Source organism: Saccopteryx leptura, chromosome 2, assembly GCF_036850995.1.
Source record: "Saccopteryx leptura isolate mSacLep1 chromosome 2, mSacLep1_pri_phased_curated, whole genome shotgun sequence".
Lineage (NCBI taxonomy): Eukaryota > Metazoa > Chordata > Mammalia > Chiroptera > Emballonuridae > Saccopteryx > Saccopteryx leptura.
Window position 1 is genome coordinate 1797235 of NC_089504.1, and position 20765 is coordinate 1817999.

At 59.9% G+C, this 20765-nt stretch overlaps 3 protein-coding genes across 6 annotated transcripts in view; 2 read left to right on the top strand and 1 right to left on the bottom strand.

The window, feature by feature from the left end:
• The window catches only part of LOC136391153 (neuromodulin-like), a 3378-nt gene extending 1515 nt beyond the window's left edge, over positions 1-1863 (top strand). The window contains exon 3 of the mRNA XM_066362664.1: positions 984-1863. The gene's annotated coding sequence lies outside the window, so the exon portion shown is untranslated. The remainder of the gene's footprint in view (positions 1-983) is intronic.
• ENTR1 (endosome associated trafficking regulator 1) lies at positions 1222-10300 on the bottom strand. Of its 3 annotated transcripts, XM_066366714.1 has the most exons (10): positions 10047-10300; positions 9745-9894; positions 9007-9075; positions 6744-6859; positions 6095-6502; positions 4538-4611; positions 4051-4162; positions 3493-3555; positions 2741-2880; positions 1222-2233 (listed from the first exon to the last, which is right to left on the bottom strand). In XM_066366714.1, the coding sequence occupies exons 1-10, from the start codon at positions 10114-10116 to the stop codon at positions 2128-2130; spliced, it is 1308 nt and encodes a 435-aa protein (XP_066222811.1). In that variant the 5' UTR covers positions 10117-10300; the 3' UTR covers positions 1222-2127. The 3 variants fall into 3 exon arrangements, with proteins under 3 accessions (XP_066222811.1, XP_066222812.1, XP_066222813.1); XM_066366715.1 differs by lacking the exon at positions 9007-9075; XM_066366716.1 differs by lacking the exons at positions 9007-9075; positions 9745-9894.
• A 35-nt stretch (positions 10301-10335) lies between these two features.
• On the top strand, positions 10336-20765 carry PMPCA (peptidase, mitochondrial processing subunit alpha). 2 transcript variants are annotated; one of them, XM_066366712.1, is made up of 13 exons: positions 10336-10455; positions 11506-11708; positions 12476-12555; positions 12754-12836; positions 14631-14725; positions 15299-15399; positions 15787-16050; positions 16323-16415; positions 16493-16611; positions 16714-16804; positions 16917-16979; positions 18712-18856; positions 19639-20765. In XM_066366712.1, exons 1-13 carry the CDS (start codon positions 10385-10387, stop codon positions 19806-19808), a joined length of 1578 nt encoding a protein of 525 aa, XP_066222809.1. In that variant the 5' UTR covers positions 10336-10384; the 3' UTR covers positions 19809-20765. The 2 variants fall into 2 exon arrangements, with proteins under 2 accessions (XP_066222809.1, XP_066222810.1); XM_066366713.1 differs by lacking the exon at positions 10336-10455 and having other exon boundaries at positions 11570-11708; positions 14633-14725.

Below are 20765 nucleotides of genomic sequence, written 5' to 3' on the forward strand. Positions count from 1 at the left end.
GCCACCAGCAAGGATAAGTGCTCGGGGCAGTCCTGGCCAGCCTAGTCTCCACACACCTGCACACCTGCCAGCATGCAGAGTGCCCGCCCCAGGGCACAGCGGGACTGCCTACAAGTGTGTGTGTGTGTGTGGGGGGGTGTCTTCCAGGTGAGTGGGACCCTTGGAAAGGAAAGGGCTTCCCCTGGGGCAGCAAGAGCTGGGTCTGCGTTAAAAGTGAGCGCTGGGCCCTGGCCGGGCAGCTCAGCTGGTCAGAGCGTCCTCCCCATACGCCAAGGTTGCATGTTGGATTCCCAGTCAGGGCACATACAAGAATGAACCAATGAATGCCTGAGTAAGTGGAACAAGAAATCGATGTCTCTGCCTTCCTCTAAAATCATTAAATTTTAGAAATTAAGAACACAATACATCAACAGGGCAGAGCCACAGAACGGCTTGTTTCTCCTGAGCTTTCTGAGTGGTCCCCGCAGCAGCGCCCGGCCGCCCGGCAGCCAGCCGGAGGCAGAGGTGGGTGTTCACCAGTCCGTTAGCGTGACTTGTATGTCCAACACTTCAAACTGGACAAAAAGAGGGGAGAACCGTGTAATGAAGCCTGTGTCTATCTCGTTCTCTGTTGCAGCTGGGATATTTGGAGGTGGTAAGAGCAGGGCTGCCCAGCCTGGCTTACGGGCAGGGGACGCCAGGCTGGCCGTGTCTGCTGTATAGCCCCAGCCCCCGTAAAATGCTGTACCCCTCTCGCGGTCCCTCCTCTCGGCACCCTGCCCTGGCAACCCAGCCTCACCTTCACGGGTGTCCCAGAGTTATGTACACCCAGAGGGAACCTCACCCTCGCACCTTCCTACTAGACCGCCCTGTCTGGCGTCGGCAGAACCCGCTTTTTGCCGAGGGGCTAGGGCAGGTGGGTTGGGTGAGGTAGAAGACTCTTCCCTGTGACTAAGACGAGAGGGGTCTAGCGGTTTAATCATCTTTTGAAAATTCAACCACAGGATCTCCAAGACTGCTCTCATTCTAGAATCCACTCTGTCCGATTCCAAACATGCGACGGCTCTCAGCCCAGGCAGGGGTTGGTGTGTGAGCGGCGCTGGACCCCATGGGCGGGGGCCTGACGCTTCATACAGCAGCACAACCTCCCGTTGCAAGGCGCGTGGCCTGGTGCTAGAGGACAGTCACGTGATTCTCAAGCATAAAGAACTGGCTAAGTCAGAAAAAGAGGGACAGAGCATATGAATCTTAAGAATTTATTAGGAAAGCTGTTAATCTGAACAGGAGGGAAATTTTATTTTAGAAAATAACATCTACGGGAAAACAGCCCCAAAAAAGCACTGAGTACATGTTGCACCGCCTCCCTCGGTCAAAAAGCGGCTAGAAAGGCAACCTGGGAGGCCCTGTGCTAACCTGGCAAGGCTCTGGACATCCCGACTCCTGAATTCTAAACTTCACTGTACAACAGGCCACTCAGACCACACGTGTATCAAAACCCTCCGTCAGAAGTATTTTTCTAAACCTGAAGGCCCCAGAGAGGTGCGTTTTGACAGCGTCACAGTATGGAACCCGGGCCAGTCTTGGTCCCTGTAAGAAGACAGCAGCGTCCCCCAGGCAGGGTGTCCACACCCAGGCCACCAGCGGCAGGGGTCACCCTGTGAAGGCTGCAGGAGTGGGCTGAGCCGGAGAGGCACTGAGCAACGGCAGAAAGGCACCAGTCCCCATCCGAGGCAGTTATTTGGATATTAGCTCATTTAGTGTTTCTTTTTGTGAAATCAAGGACAACCGATCAACTGGACTTATCTTAGAATGAACGTCCTGCAGTAAGAATGTAAGACGTGTCACAAAACTTCTTTTTTCACATTCAGTAATTTAAAAAATCAGTGGCTTTTACAAAAACGTCTTCCAGGAGATTATATAGAGTCTCTACATCAGCAGGGAATTCGCCACCAGGAAAGGAGGCTGCAGAGAAACCTCGAGGCGGCTCTCACTGTGGAGCCGATGGCTGGCAATCCTGTCCTCGGGTCATGAAACAAGTATCTCATGATCAATGGTTTTACTGTGAAGGCTGCATATTTAAAGACACAACGGCATTTTCAAATCCAGTGAGTAATGATTTCAGGTTGTAAACAGCACCAAGCTGGAAGTTCAAGATGACGCCTCTTCCTCCTCCTCTTTAATTTCGGAAATTCTGTCTATAGACTTAAGGATTTCAACAACAAGGTTCAGCGTTTCAGCTCCGGACACCAGTTGCCTGAGATGAGAAGATGGTATTACAGACTGCAGTCACACGGCTCAGCAGAACAGCAGGGGGACCGAGCGGGCACCTCGCTCACTCACTGCCCGCGCTGTGGATACACCGCCCAGCCCCCAATCATTGCTCACTGCCCGCGCAGTGGACCTGCTGTCACCTCCGCTCGCTTGCTGCCTGCGCCGTGGACATGCCCCCCTCCTGCCCACTAGCTGTGGATACGCCGCCCACCCCCACTCGCTCACTGCCCGCGCTGTGGACGTGCCGCCCCCCCAAGGCCCTACCAGTGGGAGACAGATGGCGGGGACTGTTTACACCTCTGCTGTCTCCCAGGGAGTCTCACGGTTCAGGCTCCCTGTGGGGCCTCAGGAGTCAGTGGGGGGAGCTGGGATTCACCTCAAAGCCCCCAAAGAGCAGCCGCCCCCACGCAGGCGTTGGCCCAGCAGTGACCTCAGGTGCCCCAGGGTCCGGAACCCGGCCGCGGGCAGCACGCTCAGAGCCGGCACTCACTTGATGGAGGCGTGTGCGCTGTTCATGACCATGTGGAGGTTCTGCAGGGCCACGTCCGTGTTCTGCCTCACCACCGAAAGGCTAGCGCTCTGGCCCGAGCGCAGGGCCTCGTTCTCCCGCTTCAGGTTGGAGGCCTGTGCCTGGGGTGGGGTGAGCAGCATTAGGCCTCTTCTGGTGACAGGGAGCGTCCACAAGCTACCCAACTACAGCCAAGGTGGCACTTTGGGAGGACGGGTCCAGCCCCAGGCCACAAGGGTGCTCTCCCTAACTGGGGCTCCTAACCCTCCCCTTCACTCCAGCCCTTCCCCCGCAGGGACCCACCCAGCTGCACGGAAGATTCCTGCAAGCACACAGCCCACCCAGGAGGCCCATGGCCCTAGGGCAGCGGGAGTGGCCAAGGGAGGCTCTCTCTTCATCTGCACCCCAGGAGCCTGCCCGCCTGCCCGCTTGCCCGCCTGCCCGCCAGGGAGGGAGGAGCCTGCCCGCCTGCCGCCTGCCCACCTGCCCGCCTGCCCCCTGCCGGCCTGCCCCCTTGCCAGCCTGCCCGCTGCCCCCTGCCAGCCTGCCCCCTGCCCGCCTGCCTCCTGGCCTGCCGGCCTGCCCCCTGCCCGCCTGCCCCTGCCCACCAGGGAGGGAGGAGCCTGCCCACCTGCCCCCTGCCCCCCAGGGAGGGAGAAGCCTGCCAGAGGCTCTTTTGTTTCTGGAAATCACTTCAATTCACAAGCCCGTGAAACCCAAGACCTTCTACTTACCTGGAGCAAATTTATATCTTGTTTCAGTTTCAAGATGTTATTTTCTGCCTTTATAGCACGTTTCTGTCACCAAAAGCCAAAACAAAAACATAAAAGCATCACTGACATGGTAACATGGTCACCTGGGCCCCCACCAAGTGCCAAGGGGTCCCCTGGCTGGCTCCATGAACAGGCCCAACTAGTTACACAGCCACTGCGGGACCCCTTCCTGTGGAAGCTCTGCCCGTTCACTGACGGCTTCTGGGGCCACCGGGGGAAGGGCTCACTGGGGTCCATCCAGCGCCTCCCCGGGCCGTGCACCCCCCAGGGAGGGCTCGCTCAGGGCCATCTCGGCGCCCCCTCCCCAGGCCGTGCACCCCCCAGGGAGGGCTCCCTCAGGGCCATCTCGGCGCCCCCTCCCCGGGCCGTGCACCCCCCAGGGAGGGCTCCCTCAGGGCCATCTCGGCGCCCCCTCCCCGGGCCGTGCACCCCCCAGGGAGGGCTCCCTCAGGGCCATCTCGGCACCACCCCCACGCGTCCCAGCGCCCCCTCCCCTGGCCGCACACTGCCTGTTCGTACAGTCATCACGTCCAGGTTCTTCTCCACCTGCTGAACCACGGATTCCAGGTCGTAGTAGTCTTTCTCCTCCTTGATCATTTTTGCTTCTAACTTCCGCTCAAGCGTCCTCACCCTTAGTAAAGAACAGACTCGTGTCACCGACGACACGTGACTAATTCCAGGACTGCTTCCAAATGGCACGTTGCTTGGACTGACTCGGGGCAGACCACAGGAGCCCACGGTCTCGGAGGGAACCCTGTCACCGAGGCAGTTGGTCACCGTGCACGGGACCGGCGGGGGCGTCTGACAGCCCGCCGTCTGGTCCTCTCTGGGGCGGACCTCGGGGTGTCACACACACGTCGACACAACACAAGAGACATGTTGGAGGCCGAGGGCTGACGGAGACTAGAACCCAGACTCGGCTCGAGCCCGCCCGCCCGCCCCCTGCCCGGCTCACAGCCGCCCTGAGCACCCGTGAGCAGGACCGCAGCCCTAGCGAGAGGCTTACATTTCAGTCTGGGTCTCGGAGAAGCTCTGGACCTCAGTCAGCTTTCTTCTTAACTTCAAGTTCTCACCTTTCAGCTGCAGAGGAAAGAGAAACCTCGTAAGAAAACGCAGTGTCTCACTTGAACGGGGGTCTCCACTTCTACAGTGTGACTCTGGGACTTGCTGATAAACGGGAAGATTCTACAGCAACAACTTTCACTATTTCTTTTCTCACAGCACACAGTCTAACTACTGAGGGAGGGGTGATCAGTGTTCCTCTCTCCTTGGTACCAGCTTATGTGTGCCATGAGGGGAAAAAAGGTTGAAGATCACTGTTCTAGAGAGAACTCACAGTCCACCTGCAGAGAAACCATGAGTAAAGGCATCAACATGAGGTCTGCAGTCAGACTCCAATTTTATTCAACTCATATTGTAGGTCATTGTAATATCTTAAAAATGTTCCTCTACTTGGCCCTGGCTGGTTGGCTCAGTGGTAGAGTGTCAGCCTGGTGTGCAGGAGTCCCGGGTTCAATTCCAGCCCAGGGCACACAGGAGAGGCGCCTGTCTGCTTCTCCACCCCTCCCCCTCTCCTTCCTCTCTGTCTCTCTCTTCTCCTCCTGCAGCCAAGGCTCCATTGGAGCAAGGATGGCCCGGGCGCTGGGGATGGCTCTGTGGCCTCTGCCTCAGGCGCTAGAATGGCTCTGGTTGCAACAGAGCGATACCCCAGATGAGCAGAGCATCGCCCCCTGGTAGGCATGCCGGGTGGATCCTGGTTGGGCACATGCAGGAGTCTGTCTCTCTGCCTCCCTGCTTCTCACTTCAGAAAAATAATAATAAAAAAAATTTTTTTTTAATTAAAAAAAGGCCCTGGCCGGTTGGCTCAGTGGTAGAGCGTCGGCCTGGCGTGCAGAAGTCCCGGGTTCAATTCCCGGCCAGGGCACACAGGAGAAGCAACCATCTGCTTCTCCACCCCTCCCCCCCTCCTTCCTCTCTGTCTCTCTCTTCCCCTCCCGCAGCCGAGGCTCCATTGGAGCAAAGATGGCCCGGGCGCTGGGGATGGCTCCTTGGCCTCTGCCCCAGGCGCTAGAGTGGCTCTGGTCGCAACAGAGCGACGCCCTGGAGGGGCAGAGCATCGCCCCCTGGTGGGCGTGCCGGGTGGATCCCGGTCAGCGCATGCGGGAGTCTGTCTGTCTCTCCCCGTTTCCAGCTTCAGAAAAATACAGGAAAAAAAAAAAAATTAAAAAAAAGTTCTACTCAGAACACTTGGCAAGACACCAAAGCCAACAGGTCGAGTGGTGGGGGGCCCTGAGGGTCTCGACTTTGTTCTGGCCCGTTCCCACCTGGCTGCGTTGCACTCCCGTTTATAGCACGTTCCCGCCCGCTCTGATCGCCCGTCACTGGTCAGCACGGGAGAGTGCTCCACGCCGAGACACGGGAACAGGCTGCTGCACCACAGTCTCGTCCTGGGGCAAAAACCCCAAACCCTAGGCCACCGAGGACACCGGAGGCTCGATTTTCTCCGAGACGCTGCTCAGACAAAGGCCGTCTACCGGGGCGCGGACGCACAGCCCTCGCTTACCGCTTCGTAACTTATCTGCAGCGTCCGAAGGTGCCTGTCCCCCAGAGATTCTCCGTGGGCTGTAGAGTCTGTGCTGGGGCTGGCTGCTGGGGAGATGTGGCACTCGGACTCACTCGGCGTCCAGGGGGGCAGGGACTCGGGCCCCGCCAGCTCCTCCGACGGGCCGGAGAAGAAGGAGACGTATGTGCTGCAGGGCGACGTGCTGGCCGCGGCCCTGGGGGAGTGCGTCTGCTCCACCGCAGACGGCAGGTAGGCCCCGTTCCACCCGTCCTCGTCCTCGTCCTCGTCCTCGTCCAGGAGGTCGCCAGCCCCCGTTGGGTCTTCGAAAAACGGCTGCGGGTATTCCAGGCCGAACCCCATGGCTTGGGAGGGTGGGAAGTCGTAGTTGAGGGAGTGCCTCTTGGCTTCCTAGAGGACGGAGCAGGAGTCAAGGCTCCGCCCCCGCAGGCCCCAGAGGCCTCTTACTGGATGGGCAGTGTGGGGACGCAGAGGCCCCTCCGACTGTCCGTCATCCAGGGAAGGTGGGAGACAGGAAGGACCCGCCCCGCAGCTGCCGCCCTCCCCACACCTCCTGCACAGCCTCCGCCCATCAGGAGGGGGCTACTCCGCGGGCCCCGTCGGGTCGGGGCCAACACTTTCTGAGAGTTACCTTTGCGTAAAGTCTGCTGTTGACTAGGTCCTCTTTCAACAGGCTGAGGTTTTTGGTTTTCAGAAACTCTTTAAAGGAGAACGGATTTACCTCTTCGAGACCTCCAAGTTGATCATCTGAAAATAATGACAAACGTCACAAGGTGGAAGTCTCATGAATGTCGGCAAAAAGGGGATTCCACTACTCATTACTTTTTCTTTTTTCTTCGATTTTGAGAAAGAGAAACGTGTATCGTACTTATACTCTTATTTATGAATTCACTGCTTGACTCCTGTATGTGCCTTGACTTGGAACTGAACCCGCAACCTAGACAACTCTTTAACCAACTGAGCTACCTGGCCAGCCAGGGCTCTCCTTTCCATATCTCTTTCCAAGACACGACCCCATCTAAATCGGGATCGCCCCCCTCCTCACTGCAGCAGAACTCAAGTGACAACCGGGAGTGAGACAGCTGGCCCATAGAACGAATACAGTCCCTTGACCTTCCTGTCCCCGGCTCATTGGTTCCCAGCACTGGCACAGACACATCTGGGTGGTAGGTGCCTGCACTCCCACAGGGGCAGTCCCAGCTCCAAAGGCCCCGCCAAGCTGGGCATTAAAGCCCTGTCTCCAGCCTTCCCCAACTTGCCCACCCCTCTTCCTTCTCCTTTGCCCACTTCCCTCCGCAGCCTCCTCTGATGCCCAGCCGGCCACACTGTGGCCCTTTCTGGCCACAAGTCACGCAAGCCCAGGTGCCAACCTTGTGTCAAGCCGGCTCCTCAGATTCCAGCCCAGGCTGTCTCTCAGAGCCCAAGGGGTGACACCCCACCTTCCTGCCCACACGTCTCAGGTCGCCCCCTCCTTCCTCCTACCCTCGGGTCAAGATCGAATCTGCAGATTCCACCCCGACTGCTATGCTGGCCACAGGCACACAGGTGTGTGCGTCAGATGAGGAGTGACATCCCACCTGCCCGCATGTGTCCGGGTCACACCTTCCTCCCTCCTATCCTTGGGTCAAGATCGAATCTGCAGCCTGACCAGGTGGTGGCGCAGTGGATAGAGCGTTCGACTGGGATGCGGAAGACCCAGGTTCGAGACCCCGAGGTCGCCAGCTTGAGCGCGGGCTCATCTGGTTTGAGCAAAAGCCCACCAGCGTGGACCCAAGGTCACTGGTCCCAACAAGGGGTTACTTGGTCTGCTGAAGGCCCACGGTCAAGGCACATATGAAAAAGCAATCAATGAACAACTAAGGTGTTGCAACACGCAACGAAAAACTAATAACTTTTTTTTTTTGATAGAGATAGGAACAGACAGACAGGAACGGAGAGAGATGAGAAGCATTAATATTTCATTGCGGCATTTTAGTTGTTCATTGATTGCTTTCTCATATGTGCCTTGACCGTGGGGCTATAGCGGACTGAGTAACCCCTTGCTCAAGCCAGAGACCTTGGGCTCAAGCTGGTGAACCTTGCTCAAACCAGATGAGCCTGCACTCAAGCTGGCAACCTCGGGGTCTCGAACCTGGATCCTTCGCATCCCAGTCCAATGCTCTATCCACGGTGCCACTGCCTGGTCAGACGAAAAACTAATAATTGATGCTTCTCATCTCTCTCCGTTCCTGTCTGTCCCTGTCTATCCCTCTCTCTGACTCACTGTCTCTGTAAAAAAATAAATAAATAAATAAAATTGAAAAAAAAAGATCGAATCTGCAGATTCCAGCCCAACTGCTATGCTGGCCACAGGCACACAGGTGTGTGTGTCAGATGAGGAGTGACCTCTCACCTTCATGCTGTCACCTTCATGCTGTCCCACATGTCTCAGGGTCACATCCTCCTTCCTCCTACCCTTAGGTCAAGATCAAATCTGTAGATTCCACCCCATCCGCTATGCTGGCCACAGGCACACAGGTGTGTGCGTCAGATGAGGAGTGACATCCCACCTTCCTGCCCGCGTGTGTCCGGGTCACACCTTCCTTCCTCCTACCCTTGGGTCAAGATCGAATCTGCAGATTCCACCCCGACTGCTATGCTGGCCACAGGTACACAGGTGTGTGCGTCAGATGAGGTGTGACCTCTCACCTTCATGCTGTCCCACATGTCTCAGGGTCACATCCTCCTTCCTCCTACCCTTAGGTCAAGATCAAATCTGCAGATTCCACCCCTTCCACTAGGCTGGCCACGGGTACACTAGGTGTGAGCGTCAGATGGACAGCCCCACCCCCAGGTATGTGCCCAGCACTGAGTGTTGGATGGAGAGAGAAACGAGAGATGACCCAATACTCTACCTCCAAAGTGTGCCTCCGGGGCTCCTAGGGGACCCTGCTCACTGCACTTCCCCTTTCCAGAGACAAAATCTGCAAAAAGATACCGTCATCCCCATGGTCACGTGCAGTCATGATGACCACAGCTTTCCCCAATGTAGGGTCCCCACTGCAGTGCCTCTCACAGCTTGGGGGACCTTTAAAACACAAACCCCCTCAACACCTGCCCTGGAGATGGTCCGCCTTGCATGGGTCCTGGCCTCTGTGACCCTGAAAGAGCTCCCGGGAGGTTCTGGTGCTCAGCAGGGCTGCACGTGTCCTCCTCTGTCTGTGCCACCTCCTGAATGCCACCGGCCTCTCAGGCCCTGATGCGACCACCTAACCTAAGCTCTCCCTGCACACCCTGGACTACAGGCAGGATCGGTGTCGGGCGGAAGGACAAATTCATGCTGTCCACTGCTCAGCTGCAGCCGGTTTCCAATCGCCTTCCCTCCAGCAGCAGAAAGGACACTCGTACTGGGACATTTGTCATCCTATTCTGGAACTGTCTGCCTAGGGGGGTGTGGGGGGGTGTCAGGGTCTCCCCAAGACCAGACTGTGAGCTCCCAGCGGCAGGACGCTCTCCACCTCTGTATTCCCAGTGCCGGGCGCACAGGGGCGCTCGGCGCTGACCGCAGGCTCCGGCGCGGGGCTAACGCCACCGCAGAGCTACCGACAGGTAGCGCCGGGACCGGGGCGGGTCCCCCGCGGCTTGTCTCTCACCTGAGTCTCCCACGGAAGCTAGCACCGGACTGGGCACGTAGCACATAAACGTCGGCCGAATGCCGAGGAAGGGGGAGTCCGGGTCCCCGCCGTGGGGGCGCTCACAGTCTAGCTGGGGGAGACAAGACCGGCGCTCACAGAACGCAGCAGCTGGAATAACAATGAGAGCGACTTCACCGCGCGCCGCGCCTGCGCTCGGCGCGGCCGGCGGGGCCGGAGCCGGGGGCGCCCACCTCGGGCCGCCCTCCCCGGGACCCCCGCGAACCCCTCTCCCGCCTGGCCCGCCCCGCCCGCCCGCTCACCGTCCGGAATGACGAGGCTGCGGGCCCGGGACAGCGGGGTGACGCCCGGGCGGCGCACGTAGCCCGCCATCGCCGCGGGCCCGGGGACGCCGGCCCTCCCTAACCCGGCAGCGGCGGTTCCATGGCCCCAGCTCCGTCCCCGCCGCGGCCCGACTCCTCGACCCGCGTCGCCCGCTGCTCGGCCGCCGCTCCGAGCCCCTCGCCGCGGCCTCTGCTCCGAGCGCGCCGGAAGCGAGCGCCGGAACGACTGGGGGGCGGGCCTCAGGAGGGGAAGGAGGCGGGGCGCAGGAGGCGGCGCCGCCGGAAGTGACGACAGAAGCGGTGGGCGGAGACGCAAGATGGCGGCGATGGTGCTGGCGGCGGCGCGGCTGTTGCGAGGCTCGCGCTCCTGTGGCAGCTCGCGGCCGAGGTGAGCCGAGGGCCGGCTCAGGCTCGGCCGGGGCCCGGGGGCGGCCGGCGGCTGTCGGAACGCTTGGCCTCTGGTTCCCCGGCGCCCAGTGGGCAGGCTCCGACAGCGGGACCCCATCCTCGTCCCGGAGGCGACGGGGACGCTTCGTTGCCTGGTGCCCCGAGCCCCGTCCGCCTCTCCGCTCCCGCCCTCCACTCCCGTGTTCTCCCGGCCCCTTCTTGCCGCACGCGCGCGCACGCGATACTTCTGCGGCCGAGCCGGCGGGGCCGGGGTTCGGTCCACACCGCGGCTGCGGCCTGGACGGCGGTGCCCTCACCCCCACCCCACCCCACCCTCGCGTATAGATACGTGACTTCGTCCTCCCCGCCGTCCTCCCGGGTGGCCAGGCCTGCCTTTTTTCCATTTTGACACGTTCATTCAGGCCGCCGGCAGGTATGACCCGTTCCTGTGTCCGCGCGCTGCCGGGCCTGGGTGCGGCGGGCAGCCGCTGTCCCCCGGCGGGGGCGCCGATTAGCAGCAATGAGCACGTGGAATTCAAATAACCCAGCCCCGCTCAGCGGTCCAGGCTAACTCGCTTTCTGAAAGAAGGATGGGGCCGTAGTCTGTTTGGGAAGGTGACGTTTAAACCGAGAGAGAAAGAAAGGGTCCACCAACTGCAGGCGAGAGCAGGCGGCGGAGGACAGGGAGGAAAGGAAGCTTTGGGGTTCGCGAGCCACGTGTGTTCCAGGAAACGACCTGCCTGCCACTGGGACTCGGACCTGGGGGGTTCGTACACGAGTTTGCCCACGGAGTTGGAGGCTGGACCCTGCAGGTCCTTCCAGGCCAGGGCTCTGCCTGGTGTCCCGTGTGCAGGAACTGCGCTGTACTGGCCTCTTACAGAGGGGCCAGGTCTTGACCACTCCTCCCATCGGTAGGCGTGTAGGACAGATCCTTTTCAAAGGGGACGTGTTCACTTTTAGTGCAGACAAAACACGACTAACTACACCTGAGGGTTGGTCCCCGCAGGTCCTGGCATCTCAGGCTGTAACTGGGCCGGCCTCTCTGTTCTAGGTTTGGGGGCCCGGCCTGCAGACAGTTCAGCAGTGGTGGGGCCTACCCCAACATCCCCCTCTCCACTCCCTTACCTGGAGTACCCAAGCCCGTTTTTGCCACGGTCGATGGACAGGAAAAGTTTGAGACCAGAGTGACCACGCTGGACAATGGACTTCGCGTGGCATCCCAAAATAAGTTTGGCCAGTTTTGTACTGTAGGAAGTAAGTACCGTCAGGGGTGGCGCAAGTGCATCACTGGTGACTGTTACTCTCAGTGAAAAGCGTGGTGCAAAGTTTGGAGACTTAGGAACCGGAATGTTGGTGGGATTTTTTCCCATCTTTATGTAACAAAATCTTCTAGCACAGATAAAAGTTTGCCATTGCTTAAGTGTTGACTTAACGTGTGTTAGCTGCAAAACTGTCATCGTAATCGAGGGAGCAGACATACCTGTCACCCGTGTATATAGTTGAATCTGCCTATTTAGTTATGTTCACAGTTTTTTGTTTTTGTTTTTGTTTTTTTCATTTTTCTGAAGCTGGAAACAGGGAGAGACAGTCAGACAGACTCCCGCATGCGCCCGACCGGGATCCACCCGGCACGCCCACCATGGGCGACGCTCTACCCACCAGGGGGCAATGCTCTGCCCATCCTGGGCATCGCCATGTTGCGACCAGAGCCACTCTAGCGCCTGAGGCAGAGGCCACAGAGCCATCCCCAGCGCCCGGGCCATCTTTGCTCCAATGGAGCCTTGGCTGCGGGAGGGGAAGAGAGAGACAGAGGAAAGCGCGGCGGAGGGGTGGAGAAGCAAATGGGCGCTTCTCCTGTGTGCCCTGGCCGGGAATCGAACCCGGGTCCTCTGCATGCTAGGCCGACGCTCTACCGCTGAGCCAACCGGCCAGGGCCACAGTTTTAAGAGGTTTCTTTTGAACGTGTCTTTTCTTTTAAATGTTGATTTAACCTGTCAGCTTTTTTTTTGTTTTGTTGCCAGTTCTTATTAACTCAGGATCCCGATATGAAGCAAAATATCTTAGTGGAATCGCTCATTTCTTGGAAAAGTTGGCATTTTCGGTCAGTGTCCATTTTGTGAATTTTGAGAGGATAGTTGGGAAGAATCTGTATAATTTTGGCTTTTTCTAAAAATGATTATTTTAATAAATGGCACGTGTTTTGAAAGCAAAAGTAACTTTTTTTTCCCTTAAAAAGCCATATTTCGGGTTGTTTTGGATTGCTGAAACCTAAGTAGGATTTCTGATTTGTTTTCCCCAGTCGACCGATCGCTTTGACAGCAAAGACGGGATCCTGCTCACCTTGGAAAAGCATGGGGGCATCTGTGACTGCCAGACCTCAAGGTACTGCAGCTGGTGCCCACGGGGAACAGTGCTCGTTCTTGGCCGTAGTATCTCTGAGTCCTTCATCCGGGAGGCCGTGGAGGTCAAGACTGAGACAGGAGCCCTGGAGGCGGCAGAGCTCACACACGAACATTCTTCCAGGGCCACGCAGTCCCCAGAAGGCTGCTCACCCTTTGATTTGAGCCAGGTGTTGGCTGGGCACTGGGGACACAGAGTAGGCCCCGTCCCCGAGATGCTCACTTAATCAGGCTGGAGGCCACACCACAGGTAATGGACACCAGAGCCAGGAACCAAGGTGGTGAAGATGTGGAGGATGAGTGACTAACGTGGTCTGGAGTCAGGAAAAGGAACCACAGAAAACTTGATATGGGGGCTGCTTCTTGAAGGACTTTGCCAGACAAAACAAAGGGAGGAGGCTCAGACCCTGGGAGCAGGAGGTGCAGAGGCTCAGCCTAGGAGAGCAGTCCCCTGGGGATGGGGAGGTCCCGTGAGGCTGGAGCACACGCGTGTGGTGCCTGGGGCAGGGCCAGGCGGCGCTCGTCTCCCAGGTGTGGAGCACAGGCGTGTGGTGCCTGGGGCAGGGCCAGGTGGCGCTCGTCTCCCAGGTGTGGAGCACACGCGTGTGGTGCCTGGGGCAGGGCCAGGCGGCGCTCGTCTCCCAGGTGTGGAGCACAGGCGTGTGGTGCCTGGGGCAGGGCCAGGTGGCGCTCGTCTCCCAGGTGTGGAGCACAGGCGTGTGGTGCCTGGGGCAGGGCCAGGCGGCGCTCGTCTCCCAGGTGTGGAGCACACGCGTGTGGTGCCTGGGGCAGGGCCAGGCGGCGCTCGTCTCCCAGGTGTGGAGCACACGCGTGTGGTGCCTGGGGCAGGGCCAGGCGGTGCTCGTCTCCCAGGTGTGGAGCACACGCGTGTGGTGCCTGGGGCAGGGCCAGGCGGTGCTTGTCTCCCAGGTGTGGAGCACACGCGTGTGGAGCACATCCAGAAAGCTCTGTTCAGCAGAAAGAGATGGGTGGGCGGCAGAGAGCACACTTTTCTAAGTGGTTGATTATCTGAAGAATTAGATAAAGAAGATAGGGTAAACACCGTTAGCCAAGAATTAGAATGGTCACTAAGGCAATTATTCACGTTTTCAAAAAAGGTGTTTTCAGAAACCTCTAGCTCCCCACTGCCCATTAGTGAAGTTCAGACTCTGCCTAGTGGTAGATTTTGTGTTTTTGCCTCAGATCTCTTTCTTTGACTTCTGGTCAAGCAGGCCCATGTCCGGAGCCTGATGAGCCCAGATGTTTCCAGCTTGGGCCTTCATTCCTGCTGCCGGCCCACATGGTCCCGCAGCCCCACTGAGAACGGCCCCTCCTGTGCAGAGGCTCTGTGGCCCTGGCCTCCTCCTGTCCCCACGGCAACTGTGTCTGTTCTGCACAGTCTTTCCTTGACTATGCGCCATTTTGTGGTTCTGTGGTTGGCATGCCTGTGGCTGCCCTCAGTGGCTCAGTATGGCCGTCTGACCACAGTGCCTCGTGCTGTGAGCTGATGCCACCACCAGCCATCTGGGGCCAGTCGGCTCCTGCAGGAGAGACACCACGGGACGCAGTGGTTCACCGTACAGAGCCGGGCTGGAGAAACCTCAGGGCTGCCTCTCGTCCAGTCTGCCTGCACGGTCTGAGTACAGCTGTGGTCCCCATCCTGTGAGCGGGAACAGGGAAAGGCCCCGAGTGTGTGCTGACCGTGCCGCCCAGCGATGGCGAGTCCCCGCGGGCACGCTCCTGCTGTGGCCTCAGCGCCGTGTTGTTGGTTTTCTAGAGACACCACTATGTACGCTGTGTCTGCTGCTTCCTCGGGCCTGGACACGGTGGTGGGCTTGCTGGCTGACGTGGTCCTGCACCCCCGGCTCACAGGTGTGCGCACGGGCCGCGTGAGGGGCTGGGGGGGTGGGGACACGGGGAGGTGTGGCGGGCACTGCCATGGGGCAAGTGCTGCGTTGCCGGAGCCCTCCGCTCACCTGCCCGCAAGCTGGCGCAGTCTCGCTGGGCGGGAAAGTCTTGGTGCCTAGTGCTCCCAGGCACCGCCCTGCACCCTCTGACCTGTCCCTGTCTCGTCCCTCCCTCTGCGTACAAGCGGCAGGACTCTGAGTCTCTGCTGCTGCAGCCGGTCTGACTGCTGCTGTTCGTGCCGCAGGTCCATGTCCAGGTCTTTCTGGCCCTTGGCGTAGTTAGCTGACACCAGCCTGCGCCTTGTTCCCTTTGTACTGTCACACCCCTTGTCATCGTGTCCTCACACAACGCGGGGCTAGGTCTGGGCCCAGTGCCTCCCAGAGAGGAAGCCCGGGTCCACTGCGGGGCGCTCTCCCTCTGGCTCACGTGTGTCCCTAGGCCGGCCTGCCCCAGACAGAGGCAGAGGAGACCACCGAGGACGCACACCCGGCTCTGTGGACCTCTGTGATCGGAGCCTTGTCCTTGTGTCCTTTGCAGAGGAGGAGATTGAGATGGCTCGAATGACTGTCCAGTTTGAGTTGGAGGACCTCCACATGCGGCCTGACCCGGAACCGCTTCTCACCGAGATGATTCACGAGGTGAAGGGGAGCTCCCGGCCGCCGCACCTCCACACCAGTGACCCTGCGCCCAGGCAGCTGGGGGGGGCGACGGCTTGCCTGGCGTCCCCGCAGGGCGCAGGAGTTGGTGGGACATTCTCAGTTCCTGCATCTGTTGTGTGAGGGTTAAACTTCCCAGTTCTTACAGTAACAAGCTCTTGCTCAATTCGTCTCTATAGTGAGCCTCCTGGTTTCCGTCCTGGAGAGGTTTCACTTTTCTAGTAAACACACGAGGCTGCTGCCGCCCGACTGGCTAAGCGGGGCCGCTGGCGGGAGTCTGGAGGGTGGCCGGGCGGCCGCGGCCCAGCTCGCCGAGGGAAGCTGCTGTGTCCTCTGTGTCACTCGTGTTTCTCTCGCTTCCGTTGTCAGGCCGCTTTCAAGGGAAACACAGTCGGCTTGCACCGCTTCTGCCCCACGGAGAACATAGCGAAGATCGACCGAGGGGTGCTGCACGCCTACATGAGGAACTACTACACGCCGGACCGCATGGTGCTGGCGGGGGTGGGGGTCGAGCACGACCACCTGGTGGAGTGTGCCCGGAAGTACCTGCTGGGCGCCCGGCCGGCCTGGGGCAGCGAGGCGGCTGTGGATGTGGACCGGTCGGTCGCACAGTACACCGGGGGGCTTGTCAAGGTAAAGGGGACCAAAGATCGTGGCCTCGGGCTGTAGACAGGTCGCGCGCCCTCGGTGTGTGGTTTGTTTCTGTCCTTGTCCTGAGGTGTTAAAGTGAACTGTGCACTGTGGCTGTTCCCGGAGCACTTCCTGGGCTGAGCACGCCACGTGTGTCCCCCCTGAAGCCGACCGCGGGCTCGCTGGGACGTGGCTTCCCTGTGGGGTGGGCTCAGGGCAGATGGGACCCGAGACGTGGCCGAGGCTGGTTCCCCGTCGATGCTTCCTGTTTACAGGTGGAGAGAGACATGTCCAACGTCAGCCCAGGCCCTGCCCCGTTCCCCGAGCTTACGCACATCATGATCGGCCTGGAGAGCTGCTCCTTCCTGGTAAGTCCCCGCCCCTGCGCACCCTGCACCCTGGACCCGGCAGTCCCCTCGGCGAGCTCTGGCCCCTCTCCCCGCAGGAGGCGGACTTCATCCCCTTCGCCGTGCTGAACATGATGCTGGGCGGCGGAGGCTCCTTCTCGGCCGGGGGGCCCGGCAAGGGCATGTTCACCAGGCTCTACCTCAACGTGCTCAACAGGTGGGCCGCGCCTCCCACCGCGCCGACAGGGCCACGGGCCCCGCGGAGGGGTGTTGGGCCGTGACGCCACCTTCCCGGGGCTCTTGCCCTGTGTCCCCGCAGGCACCACTGGATGTACAACGCGACCGCCTACCACCACAGCTACGAGGACACGGGCCTCCTGTGCATCCACGCCAGCGCTGACCCCAGACAGGTGAGGCCGCCCGCTGCCTCCGCGCAGCCTAGAGACGAAGCCGCTCCGTGGGCGCGGGCATTTCCCTGCTGGGCCGCGCAAACCCTCACGCCCCCCCCCCCCCCCCCCGCAGGTGCGGGAGATGGTGGAGATCATCACCAAGGAGTTCATTCTCATGGGGGGAGCCGTGGACGTGGTGAGTGCAGCAGGGGGCCGTTTCCCACGCCCCACAGCGCCAGGCGGCTGGCCTCTGCCCCAATGCCCCTGTCTCAGCCAGAGCAGCGCGGCCCTTGGTTCGTGCTGCCCATGGTTGAGCTCGTCCCTGCGGGGAGCCCTCCCTGGTCTTTACCTGGCACCCTGTCCGCTTGCACCTGGCTGGCCCCGGCTGCCTGGTACCCTCAGCATCACTGAAAGCAACATTGCAGACCAGCCTGTGCGTCCTCCTCACCCACCCCCAGCCCCCCACCCCAGGCCGTGCGCGTCAGAGTGGCCACTTGGGGCTCCCCTAGCTCTTCACGTTCTCGGTGCACAGCTCAGTTTTAGATCACTTAAGTGTCCAGAACCTTGTTAACTTCCTGGGCCCAAACCGGGCCTGGCTGGTACACGTAGCGGTTGTGCACACACGTGCTCTCAGACGAGCCCGGCCTGTCCCTCTGGGGTCGTGCACACGTGCTCTCAGACGAGCCCGGCGTGTGCCTCTGGGGTTGTGCACATGTGCTCTCAGACGAGCCCGGCCTGTCCCTCTGGGGTTGTGCACACGTGCTCTCAGACGAGCCCGGCGTGTGCCTCACTCTCAGTCTTACTTTCTGCACGGTCATGCTTCTGCAGTAATCACACAGACCCTATATGTGTGTGAGAGAGAAGCGCTGTCTGAAAGTCACCTTTAGACCCTGAGCGTCCTGCTGGAAAAGGAGGCTTCCTGCGGACGTGGGGTCAGTTTGAGGGAAATGACATATTTGCCTAAAGTTTTGAAAATAAAATGACCTGTCCTAAATTAGGAATTATTTCACTTTAAAAACGACAGAAACTAGGCCCCGGCCGGTTGGCTCAGTGGTAGAGCATCGGCCTGGCGTGCAGGAGTCCCAGCTTCAATTCCTGGCCAGGGCACACAGGAGAGGCGCCCATCTGCTTCTCCACCCCTCCCCTCTCCTTCCTCTCTGTCTCTCTCTTCCCCTCCTGCAGCCAAGGCTCCATTGGAGCAAAGTTGGCCCGGGCGCTGGGGATGGCTCTGTGGCCTCTGTCTCAGGCGCTAGAGTGGCTCTGATTGTGGCAGAGCATCGCCCCCTGGTGGGCATGCCGGGTGGATCCTGGTTGGGCGCATGCAGGAGTCTGTCTGACTGCCTCCCAGTTTCCAGATTCAGAAAGAAAAAAAAACAAAAACAAAAACGACAGAAACCCAACCGCCAGTCTGTGTGGTACTTTTTTTCGAAGTCTGTCGGGTCCCAGAGTCCTGAGTCGTCTTCTCACGAGCGGCTTCCGTGCCCCCGAACCCTGGGCTGGGCTTCATGAACCGACTTGGCTGGACCCAGTGTTACGTTTCACGCTTGCTCAGAAGGGCTCACAGCACAGGGTTGGTAGATGGAGCTGGGCTCAGTTTCCCAGGGAGTGCAGTGGACAGGAGGCGCCGTGGGTCTGGGGGGAGCCCCTGGTCCGCACTGAATCCATCTTCCTCATGGTTGTGACGCGTGGCCAGCCTCGGAGTCCTGGAGCTTGAGCACTTGACCTTTCACCCTTTCCATGCTGCCTGGCACACTTTCTAGACGGGGGCCAGAGCTCAAGGGAAGCAGCATTCTTGCTTATGTCAAACATGGCAAAGGCCCCGTACAGCGCACTCCCAGCCCCGCCCCGAAGGCGCGCAGAGGAAGGGAGGGGCTGCGTCGGGACTGGGGCTGCGGTGCCCCAGGTGCAGCCGGGCTCTGGACCCCCAGGTGGAGCTGGAGCGAGCCAAGACACAGCTGATGTCCATGCTCATGATGAACCTGGAGTCCCGGCCGGTCATCTTTGAGGACGTGGGGAGGCAGGTGCTGGCGACCCGCTCCAGGAAGCTGCCCCACGAGCTGTGCGCGCTCATCCGTGAGTACCACGCTTGCAGTCCGATGCCAAGTGCCCTGGCCGAGGCGGCACCAGCCGCGTGGCCCTCTGCGGCTCGGGCAGGTGTCTGTGCTGAGGATCCCGTGCCTCCCACGAGGGACCTGAGGAGGTCTTTGAACTTCTTCCGATTGTGGGCCAGGTTTTATTTATTTGCTTGTGAGTCTTTAGGGAACAAGTTTCTCTTAGTTTTTTCAGATCCTCAAAGGGTCTGGGATCCCCGCGGGTCAGCACTGTGTCATGATGTGAGTCACCTGGCGTGAAGCTGGCACAGCTTTGTAGTGTCCCCTGGACGTAGAATCCGGTGGGGAATCCCTCAGGCCCTTGAGTAGGACTGTGCCCGATCTCTCTGCGGCCTTGTCTTCTGTAGCGAAACAAACACTGGGTGCAGTGCCCGGGCTGTGGGTTCCGGCCTCCCTGCCCAAGGCTGGTGTGCAGGCCTTGGCCCTTGTTCCCCCTTCTCTCCAGTCCTGCCGTCCAGAGGGTGACTGTCCTGTTGGGGTGGGCATGTCCTGATGCATCTGAAAGTTCTTTTAAACCACAGACACTTCCCCGTTTCCCGGGAAAACTCAGTTCTGTCCTTCTGCCCTGACCCACCGTGCAGTCCACAGACAGCTGCCCCTGGACCCACGGAGTCCTCAGCACCTCCTCCTGGGTGGTGGTGGCAGCAGATTAGCCCCTGGGGTCCCCTCGCTCCGCTGAGTGAGCTGGAGACACAGAATGGGTGTGGGCGTCAGGCCTTCCCTGTCCTCTGTTCTCTGGGCCAGGTGACGTGACACCGGAGGACATCAAGCGAGTGGCCTCCAGGATGCTGCGCAGGAAGCCAGCTGTGGCTGCGCTGGGTGACCTGAGCGACCTGCCGACCTACGAGCACGTCCAGGCGGCGCTGGCCAGCAGAGACGGGCGCCTGCCCAGGATCTACCGGCTCTTCCGGTAGACGGGGGAGGGAGTGTTTGCACACGTTTCTTTGGAGGTGAATTTAGTGCAAAAACTCACAAACGGTGCAGACCATGGGACGCTTCCCCAAGCGTGAACACGTCTTCTGTGGCCGTGCACAGCTCTCAGCCCCCCCCTGGCTGGACGTGCGCTCGTGAAGACACGCTTGCCTCCGCCCCAGCTCCGACCAGGTGCGCTGCAGGAGGGCTCCCCGCAGCTGCAGCACTGAGACCAGGTCTGCGCCTCTCGGGTCTCGCAGGCAGGGCCGTCTGTCTCCTCACCAGTCTCACCAAGGCCGTAGGCCTGTGCAGGTCTCACTGGGCACCACGGCAGTGCCCGGGCAAGGCCAGGCTGGGGCACGTGGTCTGCCTCACGACACGGCAGTGACGCCTTGGGTAAAGTGCCCCTCTGTCCACCCTCGATGCAGGCTGGGGGTGTGAAAGGCCCGTCTCAACTTTCCTAAGTCTCGGCACCAACATGGCCAGTCCCCTTCTTCCTGAGAACCCTCAGTTTGACCCCATGTTGGGAAGCCTCTTGCCGTTTATTGAAAGGTGGGTTCTGAGTCCAGAGGTGCTGGACTGTAGTAGGGGGGAGGGGCTCCTGGAACTCAGTGGTCACGCTCTGGTCAGTGGTCACGCTCTGGTCAGTGGGGAGACGTGGGGACTGGAGGTTCAGGAGAGGGGAGAGGTCGTACGACTTAGGGAACAGGACAGATAGTGGTTCTCAAACATCCACAGCAGCCCTAGGTTCTGCGTGGGACGGTCTGGGGACGCTGAACCCAGGGGTAGTTCCATGCCACCGTAACTTGGGACAGCGCCCTGGCACATGGCCATCAGCGTTGCCAGGTGATTGGAGGAGAGGGTGGTCTCCACATCACCTTACCTGCGCCCCTACGAAGTCCAGCCCTGCAGCACTGATTGGGGGGTTTTTAGGAAGCCAAATAAACGTGTACTTGTTA